General features: G+C 35.4%; 1 protein-coding gene across 1 annotated transcript; it reads left to right on the top strand.

Annotated features, from left to right (window-relative positions):
- The first annotated feature begins 530 nt into the window (after positions 1-530).
- Positions 531-17,843, top strand: LOC136814340 (serine/threonine-protein phosphatase 2A 55 kDa regulatory subunit B delta isoform-like). Its single transcript, XM_067070861.1, has 8 exons — positions 531-709; positions 10,642-10,713; positions 12,229-12,326; positions 13,269-13,431; positions 13,638-13,934; positions 15,894-16,058; positions 16,229-16,490; positions 16,746-17,843. Exons 1-8 carry the CDS (start codon positions 682-684, stop codon positions 17,020-17,022), a joined length of 1,362 nt encoding a protein of 453 aa, XP_066926962.1. The 5' UTR covers positions 531-681; the 3' UTR covers positions 17,023-17,843.
- The last annotated feature ends 3,701 nt before the right edge of the window (positions 17,844-21,544 follow it).

Here is a 21,544-nt window from a genome sequence, read left to right as displayed (position 1 = left end):
GGTGGGCGAATATGTAGAAAACGCCTGAAAGGTTCTAACGCCCCCACCCTTAACCTGGGCGACGGCGGAAGGATTTGGAGTCGTACAAAGAGCCGCAAACCCAACCGCAATGCAAAAAAGTTAAAAATCAACACAATTCTCATATTGGACAATAAAGATCAGACTGAATTTAAGGGGAAAATGAATGCAAAAAGATTGAAAAAAAGTCTGTAGATCATCGAATTTTAAGCAGCGCTGTCGATATATAGGTGTCGGCGAGATCAAAGGGAATTCTTTTACCCGGCGCAATGGGGGTCCCGGTCAAAAAACTTCCCCGGTCGTCACACGCAAGGAATTTTTAAAATGCAGTAAAATTGACAGGGGTTTTAATTTTCTCTATCCTGGTTATTAAATAATCCAAAAAGTACTTTAAAGTTTAAATTTTCCATGAAATTAAATACTTTTACAAGAAATTTCAGTTTATTTTCATATTTTTTTGTTGAAAGTGGTTTCCGCGGGTCTCGATCTGTGATGGAAGTCCCGGCGGCAAAATAGGCGATTTACTCCCAAATCAAATATGGCGTCCGTTTGATCCAGTTTAATTTTTTGGCTTGTTGGAGGAATCCAATGATATCTCCGTCATCTGGGAATAATTCTTTGTGGAAGCATCTTAATGGTGCTGAATGAAATGCTCTTTTGTTAATGGTGGTTTCAGTTAATATGTCTTCTGGTAAGGACCGTCTAAAATCAACTAAATCCATTAGTTTTTCTTATGAAAAATTGACTTTACTTTGATTTTTAAATGTCGAGTTTTGAATCGAATAAATTGTCATTTAAAGTTTAAAACGGCGAAAACCCGATTTCAGAATTAAGACAAATATCTAGTATTGACTTGTAATAATTCAAGTTAATTTTAAACTACTTTATCATGACCCTTTGTCGTGAAAAAATTGCACTTTACCAGGAACCACTCATCTCCCCTTTCCCAGACGTTGTCAATTGAACAACTTCAAACAAAAATCGCAATCGAACACGATGGATCGAATAATTGCGATTCGACTGTCAAACCCAGACGTAATTAATCGAACAGTTCGATTACCGAACTAAGCGAACTTTGTCGAACTTAATCGAACGACGAAAGTTCGATTAAATTCTTTAATTGAACTTTTTAAAAGTCGCAAAAATTGTGAGTATGGACATGTTCATTAAAAAAGGCAAGTCCTGTGACATGTCAAAAAGTTGGAAAAATCGTTTTTTGTTAATAAATCAATAAATATTGTCTCAAAGTCTATGAAATTTGCTGGATAATTAGGTAACATGGTAACAAAGCCCCTGAAAGGACAAAATTTCACTTTTTGTTGTTAGTTTACCAAGAATGGATAATAATGTAACTTTTTAATTCACCTTGACCTGGAAAATGACTTTTTGAAGAATGCATGAAAATTGATTTAAATTTTCAAAGCTTAGTATGTTAACTATCACCTGTTGTTATTCGGACAGGTTTTGTTGAATGGTAACAAAGATATGGGATAATGAAGTAACATAGTCAGAAAATCATAATCTTTCAATAACTTCAATATTATAGAACATAGAAAGTCAAAACTTGAACATTATATAATAAACAAGGAATATAAGATATTGAAATCCCTAAATGACGCTAACATTTTCATTAATTGGGGCTTTTTGGATAATTTGTAACAAAACTGTCACCTATCATTACTAGCACTTTTGGTTGCAAAAAACTAGAAATTTAGGTTTGCTATCATTTAAAGCATAGACAAATATTAAACAGATATAAGTGCTTTCAAATTTTTGATTTTTATTAATGGGACATGGTCTGGATAACATGATAACATAGATAAAAGAAAACAGAACTTCCACTCAAACACTATGGTGAGAAAACGATACGAAATATATACTAGTAATATAAAATTATGAATAACATTAGAGAATTATAAATTGTACTATAAATTCTGAAAGCCCATTCTTAAATTAGTACTATTTGGATAACAAAGTAACAAGCAGCTAGTGATAAAAGTGAAAATTTAACGAAGTTTTATCATATCGCGTTCCTCTTGCTAATTTTTCACCCATCACGTTACAAAATTATCCAAAAAGTGCCTATTATATCAATTTTTAGTACCTTTTCTTTTGCGAAACTTAAGGTTTCTACTTTTAAAAACTTCTCTCTGAAGGAAACCTATGAGCTTTTAAAAGTATTATAGATATGGTGAGACACGTGAAGAGGTATGAATGACAGTTAATTATACAAGCTTTTTCAAGGTAGCTTTTGAAAATGTTACATTATTATCCAATTCTTACCAAACAGTACTCCTTACTCTGCTAATTAATTTAAAAACATTAGGTACAATAAAAACATCAGGTTTTAACTCAAATGAAATGTTTTTTTGATATCAATATCTGGATATTATGAAACAGCATATTGTGACCTTTAAGCTGTGTTACATCATTATCCAGTGGGTATTTCAACAAACTTTTCGTGTCAAAATGATATCTATTATACCCTAAATAAGTTCTATAACTCAAGATATCTATAGGTTAAGCTGCTTAGTAGATCTAGAAATCATTATCCAGCTTAACTGAAAAAGTTGGTGTTACATCATTATCCAGCACTGTAAAAAGTTCAAACTAACATATCTTTTGTTCTTTTAAAGGGGAAAAAATTCTGTTACCAAATTATCCAAGAAGAACATTTCACCTTAACCATCAGAATAATCTGACCTTTGATAAGAAATGGTAAACCACTAAAATGGATAATCTTGTAACATAGACATCAAATGTCACAGAAACCTCAAAAACTTGCCTTTTTTAATGAACATGTCCGTATTCGATTAAGTTCGACAAAACATATTAAGTTCGACAAAGTTCGACAACGAGAAATGTTCGACAAATTTGACAAAAAACTCAGTTCGATAAAGTTTGACAACAAGAAAGGTTCAACAAATTCGACAAAAAACTCCGTTCGAAAAAGTTCGACAACAAAAATGACCTCCTTTGGGTACTACCGTGGACGGCCCCTGGGGGTCTGCACCGTTGGGGGTCTGCACCGTTGGGGGTCCTTCACAGTTCCTCAAAGTGTTGTCAAAATGATCTCCTTTGGGTACCAGCCCCATTGGCACCAATCGATGCCTCTACAGCCCCCAACAGCCCTTCGGACCACTTCGGATACCATCTGCCTTGCTTTCCCCCAAAGCCAGCACTATCCATCAGTCATCCGAAGCCTTTAAATTAAAGGCTTGGAAGGGCTTGAAAATTGGTCAAAATATGACTTCCTTTGGGTACCACCGTGGACGGCCCCTGGAGGTCCCGGCCGGGGTTTCGCGGAGTTTGATTGGTGCTCACTGGTCAGGGGGGTGTGATGGTACACGCTTGCACCAGTGGGGGTCCTTCAAAACTCTTCAAAGCATCGGCAAAAGCCGGCAAAAATTGGAAAATTGGTCAAAAATGGGAAAAATTACCTTATTTGGGTACCACTGTGGACGGCCCCCTGGGGGTCCCGGCTGGGGTTCCAAGGAGTTTGATCGGTGCCCACTGGTCAGGGGGATGTGAGGGTTCACGCCTGCACCAGCAGGGGTGCTTCAAAGTGTCCTCAAAGGCCGGCAAAAAGTGTGATCGGATTACGCGCAAGTGGAGCGGCTTTCAGTTGCTCAGGTTTTCTCAAATTTTTATTCAATTAAACTTGACAAAGTTCGATTAAGTTTGATTAGTTCATTAAGTTCAATTAATGTAATCGAACTAATCGAACTGTCGAGGTCTCTTTAAAAAAAGTTTGTTCAAGTTCGATTTCAGTAATCGAACTTAATCAAATTTTGTATTTTGAGAAATTTGTGAGTATTCGATTAAAGTTCGACAACCGAACTTAGTTAACATTAATCGGCCAACAAGGTTCGATTAAGTTCGACAAAGTTCAATTAAAATTACCGTTCGATTGGTTCGATTAATTACGTCTGGTCAAACTGTAATCGAATCTCAATCGAACGGCCAATTCCTGGGTAATATTTGATTGTGTTCGATTGTGTTCAAGTAAGGCATGTGCGTTTGCGTAGGGTAAAATGGTGAAATCTGGTGAAATGAGAAAATGGATTTAGGCAATTTTTTTTTAAAAAAATGACCCCACAAGATTCAACTATATCTTTTTAATCCATAAAGCAATACTTTCAACTTTCAAATAAACAATATATTGATAATGCGACTGAGTACTTAAGTACCGTACGAACGTACGAAATCATGGCTCCGAATGGGGTTCTAGGTCCCCCCAACAAATTTAGGTCCCCCCACTTTTCAGTAAGCTTCAGGTCCCAGTTGAAATCTGTGTACCACCCCCTCTCGCACTGTCTCGCACGCAGATAAAAATAAAACGGTAGAATATTTAAAAACAAAACATTAAAACCAAACAAAAAAATCTTTTTACAATTTCTTAATTAGTGTAGTTAGCCCCCAGATTTTTAGTGCAGCCCTTCAGGTCCCCCCACTTTTTTAGGCCCCACCCACTTTTAGGCCGATTTTAGATTTACACCCCCCAAATAAGTGGGGGGGGCCGAGCCATGGAAAGCAAATAAAATCTAATAGAATTAGCATACATAATAGAATACAATCGAAAGTAATCAAAGCAATTGAACGGCAAATCCTGGGTAATATTCGATTGCAAAGCAGTTGCGCTCGGTAATCAAGTTGCAATTATTTGATTGTGTTCAACTGCGTTCAATTGATTCAGCATTCAATTCGTTCGATAGACACCATCTGGCCTTTCCTCAGGAACAACGGTATTTTTAAAACGTGATCACAGTGCCGCAAATAACGGCCGGTGACCGGTGACCCGCAATACTGGTCATTTTGTCATTTCTACCGGTCATTCTGAAGCTCAATTTTTCATTTTGTCCGGTTAAAATTTTAGATTAGAGGCTTCTTAATAGCGCTTCTAATTAAAAGAGGAGCAGTTTTTAAATCAAATTAGGTGTTTAGCCAATCTAAAGGTCATTACAGACTAATATGGTTCCGCCAGACCCCCTGCAGGGTTCCCAGCGGTCAGGGAAAACCTGGAAAACCTGGAAAAAGTAGCTTTTTTGGAAAAAGTCAGGGAAAACCTGGAAAAGTCAGGGAAAATTTAGAAAAAGTAGTGAAAGTCAGGGAAAAGTCAGGGAACTTTTTTTGGAATAGTCAGGGAAAGTCAGGGAATTCCAAAATCAGTCAACTCCAAATTACAAAAGATAATTGAAATGATATTATCCTTTTCATCTTTCATTTTTGCAGGTATTTTATCAGCCAGTAAGTATTGGTGTATTGTAAGCTCTGTGATATTTATTTAGTCCACAGTTCTGACAGTTTTGTTTTAACTAACTACCTCAAGGGCAAAAATTTCACCATCGGATTTGCTGCTAGAAAGTGTATAAAAAAACTCAAGAAAGATGACCTTGCTTCTAACAAACAACTTGCTGATTTTTACAACGAATGTATTCATTACGACTACGTCAAAACAACAATTCTTAAATTGTTTGCAAGAAGTCCCCTAAGCTCTGTTGTTGTGAGAAATGCTGACTTACTCAATCCTTAGGTTATTGCCCAGACAGATATGACAGCTTTGAAAGAAAAAATGAAGCTGATTATTTCTCATCTCCAAACTTTAGAACTCTTGACATCGAAAAAAGGGGATGAGGCTGCGCTTAAAGAAAGAGTACACCGAATTCATCGAAGAAATAAGAAGCTCCCATCTAAATGACCTATTGCTCTTTGACCGAACGAAAATGAGATTGGATCATTTCTATTTCAATGTTTTGGGAGCTGCAGTAGAAAAATGCAAATCATTTAGCTTTGTTTTGAAGGTTGTTCTGACACTCAGTCATGGTCAAGCTGCTGTTGAGAGGGGTTTTTGCGTAGGTAAAGCATCAATGAGAATTAACATTTCAGAGGAATCGATTGTTGCAAAGAAGATAGTTTGCTTTCTAACAAGATCGACATTTCCAACTATTCTTCACCATCTAAACTAGTGTTGTCTTGCAAATCAGCCCATACACGTTACAAACCAAGTTTACAGGAAAAGGCTGACAGTGAAGCAAAGGATGCCTTGAAAGAAAAAAGAGAACTTCTTCAAAGAGAGATTGATGAGCTTGTTCAGGCTTGTTGCAAAGGAATCTAAAATCAAAAAGACTTGCCAGTCACACGACAGTGATTTCGTCAATCTAGTCAGTGAGGCAGAAAAACGCTCAAACGAAATGGTCTCTTTGATTACTAAGGCTAATGCTTTAAAAAGAAGACAGAATGAACTCAATGAGGACCTTGATGACTTGCATACACAAATAGAAGCAAAACGCCAAAAACTTAAGTAGATCTCAGAATATTTTTTGAGCGAACTTAAACGTTATTATTCACTTTTTAAGTTAGAAATTCAACTGTTGGATTATATTTTTAGCTCATATAGCTGTATGATATGGTTTTAGTTTTGATATTGCAGGATATATTTTTTTCGGTCTGTGTATAGGTAGAGCCTATAAGATAAAGTTTTTGAATCTAGCAAACCTAAAATGTTTTCCCATTCATCCTAGTTTTGAAATTTGCTACGTGATGATATAATTTGAATTGCACGTGTATAATAATATTTATAATGAGTTGTGAATAAGATGAGTGACTAGATTAGGAGCTATTTTCTTAAAATGAATGTAAATTGACAAAAGTAATGTTTATTATCTTGGAATGAAGAAAGGATTATCAGCAATGATGCATATTGAAGAAAATCTTTTTAGAAAGAGGAAAGTTTTCATTCAAATGATAGCACGTTCATCTTTACATACGACGGTACCCCTTTTGTATCCTGGTTTTATAGTAGGGGGAATTTTGTTCGATTTTTTGGAATCGCTTGACTGTTTTGTTAGAAGCACTTGTTATACATTTTTGGAAAGCGAAGGGGTAGGGGAATCAAATTACTATGTTTCCAATTTTTTTTCGGACACTTTGGTGTGATTTTCGGACAAATATGACGGTCTCAGGTAAAAATCATAGGGTTAAAAATTAATGAAAATTTTAGCTCGAGAAAACGGAGACCTGTTGTATATTTTTGGAAAGCTCTCAAAAAATTAAGATTAGAGATATATTGCAAGTATAGGTGATTTCTGTAGCTAACTCGAGATATTGAGCTTCAAAAAGCGCAAAAACTGGACAAAATAGCTGTTTCTGGCTGAAAAACACGGTTTTCAAGGGTTAATATCTCGAAAAAATCACACCAAAGTGTCCGAAAAACAATTGGAAACATATTAATTTCGATTCCCCTACCCCTTAGCTTTCCAAAAATGTATAACAAGTGCTTTTAACAAAACAGTCGAGCGATTTTACAAAATGCCCTCTACTATTAGTGGGGTTTTAGTAGACTCGCTTTTTAAAAAAAAATATGTATTGAAATTGTGTTAAGTTTTATTTTTTTTATCTCAATATGGTGTTTTTCAAAATACTGTTGGGGCGAATGGTCAGGGAAAAAGGCCCAATATTCTGCTCTGGTCAGGGAAAAAGGCACCTTCGTCAATCTAAAAGTCATGGAAAAAGGTCTTTTTTTTGGAAAAAGTCAGGGAAAAATATTTCTCTTAAGTGCTGGGAACCCTGCGCTGCTCGTTACACTCGAAAATTTACCGGCCAACTGAAATTTCCCTATTTGCAGAACTGGATCAAACACCAAACAATCTGAATGTTCCTTGACGCTCCAATCATTAATTATTGACCCTTTTACTAAACATCATTGGCAAACATTCAGAAACGTTCCTGAACATTCAATGTTTCTGGAATGTTTTAAGAGCACTATGGAACATTCACGTAGGTTTGGGCAGGTTCGAGAGGCAATGTCCTAAAAGACAGTTCCATTTTATTTGTATTTCAAATTACCTAGGGTGACATAATTTACAGTGAAGACCAGGTTTCTGTAAGATGTGATATCCCCTTCTTAACACCAGACAATTTCAATCGAACAGGATCTATGAACCAATAGACCTTTTCGCCTTTTCGTCCGCCATATTGAATTGTATGCAAAAATTATGGTGGCCAAATTGCCGTGGTGAAATTCCCTTAGAAAGTATGCAAAACATATGCAAAAAGAAAGTATTAATATAAAACTTACATGCATAATTGGCATTATATTAAAGTGTTTATATTCGCTCATCTCGTAGAACAAGCACTTCAAAAATCCGTAACATTAGACATAAGCTCAAACTGAAAAATCACCCGCGAAGGTAAAAAATTATCCTTATTCAGTTGACGGTAAATTATTCTCCTGGGAATAGAGCTGCCAAATGATCAAATCAAAACATTGATAATGTGTGACGTCACAATTACTGCTTTCAGTTTGCGTGTTTTGAAAGTTTGATGTGTGTACTCCATCTATGTGGAATTTCTTAATGACATGAAAACAGAATATGCTATGTCTTTAAGAACAAATTTCTAAAAGGCTCTAGTTGTTCTGTAAATATTTCTTTTTGGATTATGAAATTCCATCTTTTATTGTTCTAATGATTATAATATTTATTTATAAGATGCTTTGTTGTCTTTTTAATCTTTGTGTAAACTTGCATATGTTTTGCATACTTTCCAATTAAATACGACCACGGCTTTGTCGTTCCTGTATTTTTGCATACAATTCAAGATGGCGGATGGAAAGGCGAAAAGGTCTATTAAACCAGATCGAACACAATTGACCGAGTGAAATTCAATTAATGTCAAATGCAATCAAATCTCAATTGAACAGTCGAAATCTAGGTAATATTTGATTGGTTTGATTGAGATTTTGTGTTTGATTGAGGTTCAGTCATGTTTGATTACTTTCAATTGTGCTCTTCTAGTTAAAGCGTGTTACAGGGGGTGGACGACAGCAGAATTCCAAGGTGAAATTCCTGGATTTTCAATACAAAAGCAATTATATATATTGGACGAAAGATCTGATTCCGTCTATGTATATAGTGTTGTTTTTATATATTTCTTAAAAGTATAAATTTTTGTCTGGTTGGAGCCGTCTGGTTAACAAAGAAAATTTGGCAAAATTCATTCTCTCCAAATTGAGTTTCCTGGTAACTGAGTATGGACTTGACGACTTCTTGATGACCTTTCTCCTTTTCATCTGCCACCTTGGATTATATGCAGATTGATATAATGGCCACAATTTTGCTGTGGTGAGATTTAATAGGAAAATGTGCAAAATATATGTAAAAAGATAGTACTAATATAAAACTTGCATGCATGATTGGCATAATATTAAAGGGACCATTCAAAAAGTATGTACACTCAAAAGTAGGAAAAATTCAACCTTCCCTCCCCCTTGTACGCGCATGTATGCTTTAACAGAGACCCCCTCCCCTATCCCCCCCCCCTCCTCTAGGGAAAATAATTTGAAAATATGACAGAAATTGACTGACAAAAGTTTGGTCTTGAATTTAATGATCAAAGTAAAAGAAGCTTAAAGATTATACAGGGTTCGAATTATAGCTTCACACTTTGCAAAATGCAAAGTGAGTTTTAGATTTAGTGACCAAAAAAGATTATCTACTGTGAAGTCGGGTAACTTGCATCAGTGTTCTCAGCAACAATAAAGATACTTAACTCCTCTTTCCATAAAGTCATTGTTTCCATAGGTTCTCTTCCTTAGTTTGGAAGAGAAACCGTAAAACGGTTTGACACATTGAATGGGTTACATTCTTTTTTCAAAAGTTTTGCTAATAATAAAAACAATTTTTCTTATGATAAAGCAATGTTCCAGACCCAGTCAATTGAATTAACCAATCAAACAACCAAACTAATAAAACTGCATTGATCGATTAAAGCTTCATAAAAAAATTAACCAAATCGGACACTCACATAAGAAGCAATTAGAGTTTAATTAGTTTGCTCAGTAAAAAGCTTGATGAGAAGGTTGACCCAATTCATGCCTCTTTCTTCACTTGCGAATATTTTATCACTGCACACATCTTGAAGAGTTATCATTTCAACAATTCTTGGATTTAAGCGCAACATTCTCTAAGACCAGGCACATTTGTACAATTTTGTTACAGTGTTGGAACTTTTCCATCTGTAGACGGATATCCGTCCAGTTGAGATACAAATATATAATTTCTGTCTTGCAAGTAAGAGGGTTTTTGGTTCAAATGACCATCTAATCCAATCCTAAGGTTTCCGTCCATATTCACAAAACCTAGTTGCACCACTGTTGTTAGTATGAAATTTTGTTTGCATTCATTTTTGGATATTTGGTTGACAATAGTGAAAACTCAGGGTCCCAAAAATCTATAATGACAGCTTGAGGGCTGGTTGGGGTTTTGGCTTTCTTTTGCTAAGTGTAAAAGTTTGATTTGAGAGAAAACATTTCAAGTTGCAATTAAGGTTGTATGGGTTTCTTTTGATTTTCTGAAAGTACTCATGGTAAACCAGCTAAGAAGACTTCGGAGTTTCTCAAAAAATGCTCAGACAACTGGTAGGCAGGGCAAAGGAAGAAGCTTATAGATAACAGTATAATTTTTTCATTGACTTTTTTTACCTTTTAAAGGTTAGTTTATGTTCAAACCTCATTTTAGCAAACCATGTTTGCCACTGATACTCTTTAATGCAAGCATGCAAGCTATACTCTTATTTTTAACCTGTCATTTGTTTATAGCTAATATAAATGACTTTACTTTTTAGGAAATGATGATGTGCCAGTAAAATGGTGTTTTTCCCAAGTCAAAGGAACAAGTGAAGAAGAGATTACTGAAGGTAAATCAAATATTTCATAGTTATAAAAAGGCTTCTTCGCTTTTTAAAGGTTTTGTTTTTAATTGTTTGCTTACTCAGTCATCAATTGTAATTTACAAGCTTTTTGATATTGAATTGACACCGATGTGGAGCAAGATTGGTCAGAAAGAGGAAAAGAAAACTTTTTTTGCTTATATCAGCACAATATAATAATAGGCAGACAGTGTCCCGATATGAAATATGTGTCTGATATGAAATAAGAACACTTATAGTTACATGAAAATAAAACCTTTAAAGACATCCTGGTTAATACTCCTTTAGGCAAATGCGACACTATTGAATAACAAATAATTCCATACTTCAGTGGATGCAAGTAAAACCAATTAGCCATTACCTATAAATTAGTCATAGTTCGCACACATCCCCCTTTTCACATCCCGAAGGGTGACCCCCACCTTAATCAGGAACATCCAGCTGAAATTTTAAAATCTTTGGAACCATACCTGAAAAAAAGTGCGCTGGAGAGCAAATGAACTATTAACCTAGGTTACAATTTTTGATATTCGTTTTTTTTTTCTCTAAAGTACATGTTTTTTTATAAGCAAGTGTATGCCCCTTGTTCAGGCTTGTGTATGCTTAAGTTCTTGAAGCATCCAGACAAGTTTATGCTTATTATATGCTTATGATTCATCCCGAGCCAAGCTTTTAGTGAAATTTCAGAAATTTTGTAAAAATTTGTTCAGATTTTGAGAGCAGTGGAATCTAGCTAGCTGTGGAATGTCTTTTTTTACTTGTCCTCTACCAAACGTTGTTTTAAACAGATAAAAAATGACAACTTGAAAAATATTCCAGGCTGACATATATGCTTTAAAATAGCTTCAGGCCCTTACTTGGGGGGGGGGCTAAGAAATATTTGGCCTTTAAAGAACCTGCTAAAATGTTTGGGGGGACCTAGATTGTCGGGGAGGCCTAGATGATCTGACTGAGACTCTGGGGGCTGTTCACCTGATTTCCAAAGATTTCTTATCTTACTATTAAATCAAATATAAAAAGCAAAAGATTTGTAAACATAAATACTAATACAAGTAAAATTTAGTTTTCATTTATCAGTACTGTACTCGCATATATTTTTTATCGACTTCTCTCTATGGGGACGGGAGAACAATGTTTTTAGGGGGCCTGAAGTGTTAGGGGACCTAGCACAAGGCAATTTTTTGGGGGGAGCTAGAAGCCTGGCTGAAGCTATGTTTAATCTATGTTATGCGTAGGAATTCTGCAAATCTGAGCCTTCATATGCTTATAAGCGTTATGCTTATAAAAAACATGTAGTGTAGAAAAGATTTGAAAAGACAGAAAAGTGCACAAATATTTTCATGATTTTAAAAATCGCCAAATAGGCCATATTGTGAACAACATTATTCTCTCAACCGCAAAATTAAATTCTGCAAAAATTTCTTCCCTTAAGTTATGAATACATTCAGCTGAACCAAATATAAGTAGTAAGTGATAGAAATTTATAAATTCATTATCTTTTAGCTGATATCATCTCAACTGTTGAGTTCAATCATAATGGTGATTTGCTTGCAACTGGGGATAAAGGCGGAAGAATTGTAATCTTTCAAAAAGATAATGCAGTAAGTTTGTTTATATGGATGCCTTTTATACATAAAGATTAAGAAACGTTGTATTTCTTTTCAATACTTAGAGTTTCTTGCTTACGCATTCATCAGTTGATTAGAAATAACTATCAAAACAAAATTCCACGTTTATTTAAAAAATTCAATACAGCGTCTTCATATAAAAAAAATTGACGTCAATCCATATAGAAACATACTTTCTCAAACCAAGATAAGAAATTAGCTTTTGGTGTCTGAAGCTATGGCTAGTAAACTATAGAATTTACAAAAAAATAACAATTTTCAAAATGGTAGCTGGAGTTATGATGTCACACAAACAGCTACAAATTTGATTTTAGGAGTATTTTAGAGCCACCTGACCTGTCTCAGGGTAGTTTGTTCCTGTCCCAAATAATGTTTTCTGTTTGTTCAATCCTTGGTCCATATTCCTGGATATACAAATATAGAGAAATGCAGGAGGCAAGAATGGAAGTATGAAAACCCCAAGTTTAAAGAAGGGCCTTCTCTTCAAAACCTTAGCCCTCGCCTTTTCTGGATGTAACCCTCTAGCTTTCCTGGGAATCTGATGCTATGGAATCTGGTTCAGTCAACTATTTATTGCTTGAAAGGTCAATCTTCAATCAGGGTATTTTCCAATCAGTTTTCCCTACCACTGTTTTGGTCTGAAAAGTTTAGTTTATATGCAATGTTGTAAATGTCGCCCACCATTTTTGCCCAACAATCTCCTAAAAAGACGATTTCATTATTTTTTAGGAGACTGGTAATTTATTTACGAGGAGCATTTCCTCTTGGCGCTTGGTATTTTTAGGCTACAACTAAAGCAAACCAAGCAAATTCCCATTCAAGGAGAATTTTCCTTATATTTTCGTTACCGTTTTCTTCAAAAGCGTTAAGGGTTTCAAAAATTGACAAAAATGTTATTCATTTCAATTATTTTAGCCAAAAACATCTCCTCGATATGGGGAATACAATGTATACAGTACCTTTCAAAGTCATGAGCCAGAATTCGATTATTTAAAGAGTTTGGATATTGACGAAAAGATAAATCAAATAAAATGGTTGAGGCGGAGGAACCAAGCTCATTTCTTACTTTCAACAAATGGTATGTTTTTTGATTTTTCAGAAACTGCTATTTTGGGTTATATCTCCTGTGTCGATAGGTAATTGATAGGCATCTTTTGTTGGAGCTGTTTTGATAATGTAAAGAATTTGTGCATGTATATTTTTGATTTTTGAGGAGGGAAAATCAATGGTAACCTTTAATTCTTTCAGTAATAAAAATATTAAATTTACTTCTAAACATTTTAGATAAAACTGTAAAATTATGGAAAATATCAGAACGCAATTTACGAATTGATGGTCCATTGAACACCAAGTCACACGATGGAACACTGGATCTTGAACCGCATGAAATCAATAACTTGGTTATACCGCAATTACACAAAACACCTTTAATGGTGGAGGCTAGTCCTCGTAAAATATACTCTAATGCACACACATATCATGTCAACTCAATATCTGTCAATAGTGATGACGAAACATACTTATCGGCTGACGATTTAAGGATTAATTTATGGAGTCTGCAGAGAACCGATCAAAGTTTTAGTAAGTTTATTCTCAAAAAAAAAGTGAAGACAAAAAACAAAATTTTGTTCATCCTTGACGTTTCGATACTTTTTGTATCATGATCACAAGCAAATGTTAGCTTACAAGCAAAAACGTGTTAATAAATCAAAATTTCAAAATCACATCTAGCAATTATAGGTCATAAAATTTATATAATTGAACGCATACATATACTTATTCAAAAAAGCTCTAGAGGATAAGAAGATACCGTTTTATTTAAATCAGGTTTCAAATCCCTAATGATTAAAGATTCTTTTATATAAAGCTCTTCATCAGTTTTTCCTTTCTCGTAAACTTTCATGTTCTCTAGGGACACGTCGTGCCCAGTTCTAAAAAGATGTCTCGTTACAGCAGTTGGTCTTTCAATATTTCGATGCTCCTTGTACCGTGTCGCAATATGTCGTTTTGTTTTCCCAATATAGTATGACTCGCAATCTGTACAGTGCACTCCGTACACAACAAATGAACGTAACCTTAGAGGTATTTTATCTTTGAAAGTAAACAGATTTGAGAGTCGAAACGTAGTGCGGAAAACGATCTTTAGGTCAACTTGTGGGTAGGTCTCAGCTAATAACGAAATTAGCTGCTTATGAAGAACATCAGATAATTTACCATGAAAAGGTAAATACAGTTTCACTTCTTTCTTTTGCAACAGTGGCGACACTTTCATTTTCATCACTAGACTTCATTTTTTGTACAAAATTCTTACACATTGCTATCAGTAGTTTTTTCAGGATACTTATTCTTAACCAATGTTCGTTTGATAACTTCCCAGTCACTGAGAAATAGACGTTCGTTGGAACAAATCTTCCATGCCCTACTTAGCAAGTTTCTTGATTAAATTGATTTTGTTATTTCCTTGGAGTAAAACTATACCAATTTGTATAAAACTCCAGTATGAGTAGGTTTGTAGTAGGTACTTGTTAAGAATTTCTCATCTTCTTTGACAATCTTTGTATCAAGGAAGGGGAAACTATCCTCTGATGTCGATTCTTCTTCTTTGGTGAACACAATGTTTTTATGGCGAGTGTTCAAATAATCAAAAAATGGTGTAACGTGTGATTGATTTTTGAACAATAGAAAACTATCATCAACATAACGTCGATAAAAGGATGGTTTTTCAATATCACCGGGACAAATCTCGAAAGCCTTTTCCTCGAAATTTTTCATGAATATATTAGCTAATACAGGTGCTAATGGTGAACCCATGGCAACCCCGTCAATTTGATCGTAACATTTACCATTGAAAATAAAGTTGGTTTCTTTAGTTGCCATATCCAAAAGGGACTTGAATTCGTTTCTTGATAAACCACTGACAGTAGTGGCGTTTTCATAAAGGTAATCCAAAGCTATGGTTATGGTTGCATCAAGAGGAATAGACGTAAACAAACTTGAGACATCAATTTTTGTCTTCACTTTTTTTTTTGAGAATAATCTGGCCCAGAAGAAAATTTTTTCAAGTTTATTCTGTTATGATGATTTCTATTTGTAATAATAGTAGCCTTGATAACTTGTTTTCTTGCTTTCAGTACTGACCTTGACAAAACAATTATTATTTTTTAACTCAAGGCTGGACTTAAATTGTTGGTTTGCCGTCACCCGACCGACCCTACCTCGAAACCTGCCGACCGAAAAAATTTTATTGCCATTTTTAAAGAAGATTTTTTTTTTGCTTCAAAAACTTCAAACAATAAAAAATACAAAATTCGTATCTTGTTTGTCTCAAGCATAAGAATCGTAAATTCCCTACTAGTACTTATGTTTTTAATTCAAAATTACCTAAATGTAAACAAACTGTTAACCCTTCCATGGACGAAAATTTCATAAATCGCCAGAATAAAATAGAAATCCGACCGACCGACCCACCTCCAAAATCTAGGGTCGGGTGACGGCAAACCAACAATTTTTTAAGCCCAGCCCAACCAATTTGCATTGTAGATATTGTTGATATCAAACCAGCCAATATGGAGGAGTTGACAGAAGTCATCACCGCTGCAGAATTTCATCCACATCATTGTAACATTCTTGTATATAGTAGCAGTAAAGGAACAGTCCGTCTTTGTGATATGAGAGATAATGCGCTCTGTGATCGCTATGCAAAATGTAAGATTCAGCTTATTGTGATGATAAATTTGTACTTTTTTGAGGAAATACCAACCCTGTGAGAAATGTTAAAATACTTCAAATTCCTATCTATACACCATGGTCGATTATTACTGAGAATATATGTTTCGTTATTTTCCCATTGAAATTCCCATTTTGTCTTTTTCCAGTATTCGAAGAACCAGAAGATCCTTGCAATCGTTCATTCTTTTCCGAACTTATTTCATCAATTGCCGACGTCAAGTTCAGTCATAATGGTCGTTATATGTTGACTAGAGACTACTTGAGTGTAAAAGTATGGGATCTTCACATGGAAAACAAACCCATTGAGACATACCATTGTCATGAATATTTACGCAGCAAATTATCTGTTTTGTATGAAAATGATTGCATTTTTGATAAATACGAATGTTGTTGGAGTGGCGATGACAGGTAGGTTCATATTTGCATTCCACTAAACTAAACCAATCGGTTTTGTAGTCCTCCCATGTTCAAAAAGGCTCCTTTGCATTCGTAAGCTTTTTCTTTTATAGACTTTCCTGCCTACTCTTAGCTTTATTATTTAATTGCAAATTTTCAAAGAGCTCCCATTGCAGTGGTACCTTTTGCTGTCCTACTTGGACGTATTGGAGTGTCGTTATTTGAAAAGTGATTCATTGATGCCCTTTTTTAAACGTTTGATTTCAGCTCTATCCTGACGGGATCATACAACAACTTCTTCCGAATTTTCAACCGAGAAAATAAGTCTGGTCTATGTTTGGAAGCCACGCGTGAAAACGCTCGACCAAAACATCCCCTGAAACAAAAGAAAGTTACGACGACCGGCAAACGAAAGAAAGAAGAGATAAGCGTCGAATGTTTAGATTTTAACCGCAAAATTCTTCACATTGCCTGGCATCCTCAGGAGAACATTATCGCTCTTGCAGCAACCAACAATTTGTACATGTTCCAGGAGAAGTTTTAAGGTCAGGACTTCGGTTGCCGTTTTATCCGTGAACTCTGATGGCTGGTGATAGCCAAGACTCCTGAATGAAACACCACTTGGGATCAGACTTGGAACCAAAAGACTGAAATGATATCACATCAGATGTGGAGGTGCTCTATCCCAATACTTTTTTGTGGTGTAAGGATAAAAGACTTAATATCAAGCTGAGGGATTTTTTCGTCCATACAGCATACTTTAACAAAATGAGATTTAGATATTTATTCTTCTTTGGTAATTAAAAAATCATGTTAATCATTCGATTCTTTCATTCATGCATATTTTGACCGACAATTTAATAGCTGATTATCAACTATTTTAGATGACTTTGATAAAAATTGTCATCTCGGAATTAATATTATTATAGATTCATCGAGTTTTTTAATAGCAATTTTTCTTTACGTATTTTGTCCTCTGGCCTCTCTTTCATCAATGTTAATTTTTTATGTTCTATAGTTATAAATACTAAAAGAGGATGGTAGAAGTAGAGATTTTTTAGGAAAAAGGAAAATATGGGAAAATCTTTCAAAGTTGCAAAAAATGTTAAATTATGTAAAGTCACTGAAAGTCAACTTAACCATACGATCATGCAATGCAAAAGTGAAAGATTTTCCTAGTTCAGTTCCGTTCTGGAAAATCTGGAGGAAAAAAATTGCTTTGTAAACATAACTTATATATCTCATCATACTTCCAGAAAAAATTGAAAGAAATTGCCATGTACATCACAAATTTTCCTAATTCTTTTTTCAGTGTTACGTGTGATATGTAAAATCAATTTAAAGAAAACTAGAATTTTAAAAGAAGTTGATTGAGTTTATTTTTGGACCTACCTCGGAGGTCCTTTAATTTATCCTTTGTTCGCTCGTTTGTCGGTTCGTCTGTTACCAGCTTTCTCGGGATTGACCCATTAGTTTTTTTTCTCATTTTTTGCATAGTAATGTAAAGAAGCCTATTTGCATAGTGGTGAGAAATGACAATACCTAAAAAGTGACGGGCTCTGACTTTCGAAGAAAGAATTGGGTACAAGTGCCTAAAAATAGGGCTTTTTAGACTTTTGAAATTGCTTCATTAGTTTTTTTGTATAAAAAGATGGCCAAGGTTGCCACCACGTGCCACTAAAGTAAAAGATTTTCGTACCACAGTGGAGCTATGAGACTCACGTCTAACATATGTCAATCTCAGCTCTTCTCGGAGAAATATTGGAATGATATTCTGAATTCAAAATTTCGTGTCATCATAAGCATTTTGTTTTGATTTTAATCGTCTGATGATTTTCTTCTCACATCAGATTTCATAAATGTAAAATGTATTCGTTTGGTATTCTAGCATTTATTTTCAAACTTTTGGCCAGCAATAGTACGAATAGGAAAAGTTAGAGAACTTTTTTGAAATAAGAGTATTACTATTAATCATTTTTCAAAATCAGAGTCCTTCGAGTCGCCATGACAGTTGTCTTTTGCGGACAAAGCCTGTACATCGATTGTTTTCTGAAACAATGGAAATACAATACTTCACTATCCACCGTTTCATTCGATGTTTATCCAGAGTCTCTATAATAAATACATGCTTTTACAATGAATGATGTAAAATGATAATGTTAAAAAGATGATGGAGCCGGATTACGCTAACCATATTGTGCATTCAATTTGAAGACCCGAAGGGGGGCCTAGAAAGGAATCTTCAACCTTTCTCAAGCAAGATAACGCGAAGCCAAGGCCTATTCGTGCGCGCCTAAAGCCAAACCGTAGGTATTCATCGTGTTTATACTTCATTGGTCATAATCCAACTGATGGTAGGAATAGCATACCGTAGTGATTCTAAAAATACTGTTTGTCCGAGTTTTAATCCCATCATCCTTTGCTTTAATTGCTTTTGCAAGTCAATTACACTTATTGACAATACAAAAGTAATAACTTGCACGCATTACGAATCAAGATGGAAAGGATTGTGGGATTGAATTTCGGTCAAATGTTAAAGTAATAATTATGACGTTTGCATAGCAATGTGCTATTGCCACGTATTTAGAAATGTTGCGTGGAAACTACTCGAGACACGTCCATAGGATGGATGGGGAATAAGGGGATTCATCCACCATTCAGGAGTTTCGGTTCTACCCTCTTCGGAGCATTGAAATCAATTGTGCTAACTGAGCCCAACCACAGATATCTGTAAAGCCCGATCGAAGGGCTAGATTCCTTATCGGGGGAGAAATGTCGGAGTTTTATTTAGTCGGGGAAAAATTTCGTCACCAAAAGCATTTTCGTTAGTTTTCCCGCGACCAAAATTTCAAATTTGTCACTTTCACCTGACTAAACTGTCCAAAAGAAATGGTAGCAAAAATTTGATGAATAGGATTTAGCATTTTAATTTTTTTCGGAGTGCGAGATCAAAAAAAGTAGGCGGCAGGCAAACGCTATTTCACATCTCTCAAACCAGTGACGAAATTGTGTTCTTTATAAACTCCTGGATCTAAGAAGTTTTTTTTTCTTTACAACAAAATGTATACCGTGAAAAACACAGCTCAAAATCATATATTTACGCTGTGCCGACGAATCGAGATTCTATTCATCGCGCAATCAGCGAAGACAAAAGTAACCATGACGACCATCCAAGATCTTGGATGAGCGTCATAGTCGATATTTTTATTCCCGTCGTTGAAAACACAACTTACAAAAAGTCATCAATGCTTTGTAAAAAGAGTCAGTGATAGAGAATCATAACATAAAGTCTGTCTATTATTTCGATTCAATTAAAGTGACATTTCCATAATTAAAAGTTTAGTAATTACTGTTATACATTTGGGGATCATGTAAAAGATTTCTTTCGAAATAAACTCATTTCAACTACACTTGGAGGTTTCTGGGGAATTCGTAAATAGTAAACTGCATACTGATATAGTCTGCTAGACATTAATATGGTAATATTTGCTCTTCATCTTTGATTTTTTCTACAGTGATTAGATTGACACATGCGCGATAAAATTTCTATTATTTGTCTTCAGAGGTTACTATTTTCTTTGAAAACTTAACCTCTGATACTCAAGGTACAAAATGTATTTATAAACTAGACAAAATGAAAACCTAGAAAATGAATGAACTACCCTAAAGTGTAAATAAGAAAAACATGACAAGTTCAATTTAGGTCACATAGCAAGTGGCCTCGGTGATCTGAATGTTATCACTGAATATTTTCCTCTTTACAACACGACTCCCCCTGATACAAAGCACAGTGGATCGAATTAAGGCGAAGGCAAGTTTAGTTCTAATCCAATTTAGGGTCTGAGAGTACAAATCGTCTTTTTTCTCAGCTAAAAGGGCAGCCAAGGCGTTAATAAAGTTCGCCGCTTCTCTTCCTGTGCCACCGTTCGTGGTAAAGATAAGTGGAGTGAAGGATCCCCTATCGACTTCGATGATTCGGCGGTTGTAATGTGCTTTCTTTTCTCTTTCGTTTGCTTCAAAAGCGCTTTTGAGGCTCTTCCTAGAGTACCGCTGAGCGTAGGCACTAAATACCCTAACGTCAAAAAAATGCTCTTTGGCCTCTAGTCCAGAACCCCATAGCGCTTATATCCGCTCTTGCTCCTGGTTCACAAATAGTTCCTGGTGGTAATTTTTCTCCTGTTAGTGGTTCAAGTTGAGGCTCAATCATCACGTCTTTTCTTACTTCACCGATCAAATGGGCGAGGGTGTCGCGGATTTCGTTATGCCACTGGTAGATAAAGCTGCCTTTGGCACAGGAAAGCAAATGTTCCACGGTGTAAGGTTTTCCGCATGCACAATGGGTTGGTGGGTGTTTTCATTGCCAGCGGTATCGAATTGCAATGGCATCGTAAAATTCTCTTTTGGTAAACGTAAAGTTCTCATTTTGAAGGGGTAGAGTAGTCAGCCAATTCGAGTCTCCTTTCACTTGGGCAAGATCGTTGGCTTTTAGTTCTTCCGCGCTCATCTGTGATCGTATTTCTTCCAGTTTGAGTTTCTGGCGGGCATCCTTTTCACGCATAACTTTGTACTTAATCCCATTCCCGTTTCAATTTCCATTGGATATCTAAGAAGTCGCGACATGTTATTTACGCCGTTGAAAAATTGGTCCAGTAACACGGTACACACGATGTCCGTGGTGCAAGAATAAAGATGGTAGTCCAAGCCACGAGGGTAAAGATGTTGTCTGTGAATTTACTTCAGAAAGTCAAAATGTTCAAGAAATTCAGACAGGTAAAGGCTTCAGGAAGGAAAACTAGCCGTATTGAATGGTTGGCAAAGCATTCCAGATTCTTTGTTTTGCAAGTTGCAAGCAAAATAGAGGTAGGGTAGATCGTCAAATGACAAAGTCAAAAAATTCAAAGTGTAATATTTTTTTGTGAAAATTTAATCTATTGTAAGACATTTTGCGCAATTTTTAACCTGCTAGGTAAACTAGCCATATTGTATAAGGGTTGCGAAGCAATCCAGACTCCACCTCAATTCGCAAGTTGCTAGCAAAATAACAAATAACAAATAAGAGACACTCT

The sequence above is a fragment of the Clytia hemisphaerica genome, unplaced genomic scaffold (assembly GCF_902728285.1).
Source record: "Clytia hemisphaerica strain Z4C2 unplaced genomic scaffold, Clytia hemisphaerica genome assembly, whole genome shotgun sequence".
Lineage (NCBI taxonomy): Eukaryota > Metazoa > Cnidaria > Hydrozoa > Leptothecata > Clytiidae > Clytia > Clytia hemisphaerica.
The sequence above is the reverse complement of the archived record's forward strand: the minus strand, read 5'-3'. Positions and strand labels throughout refer to the sequence as shown.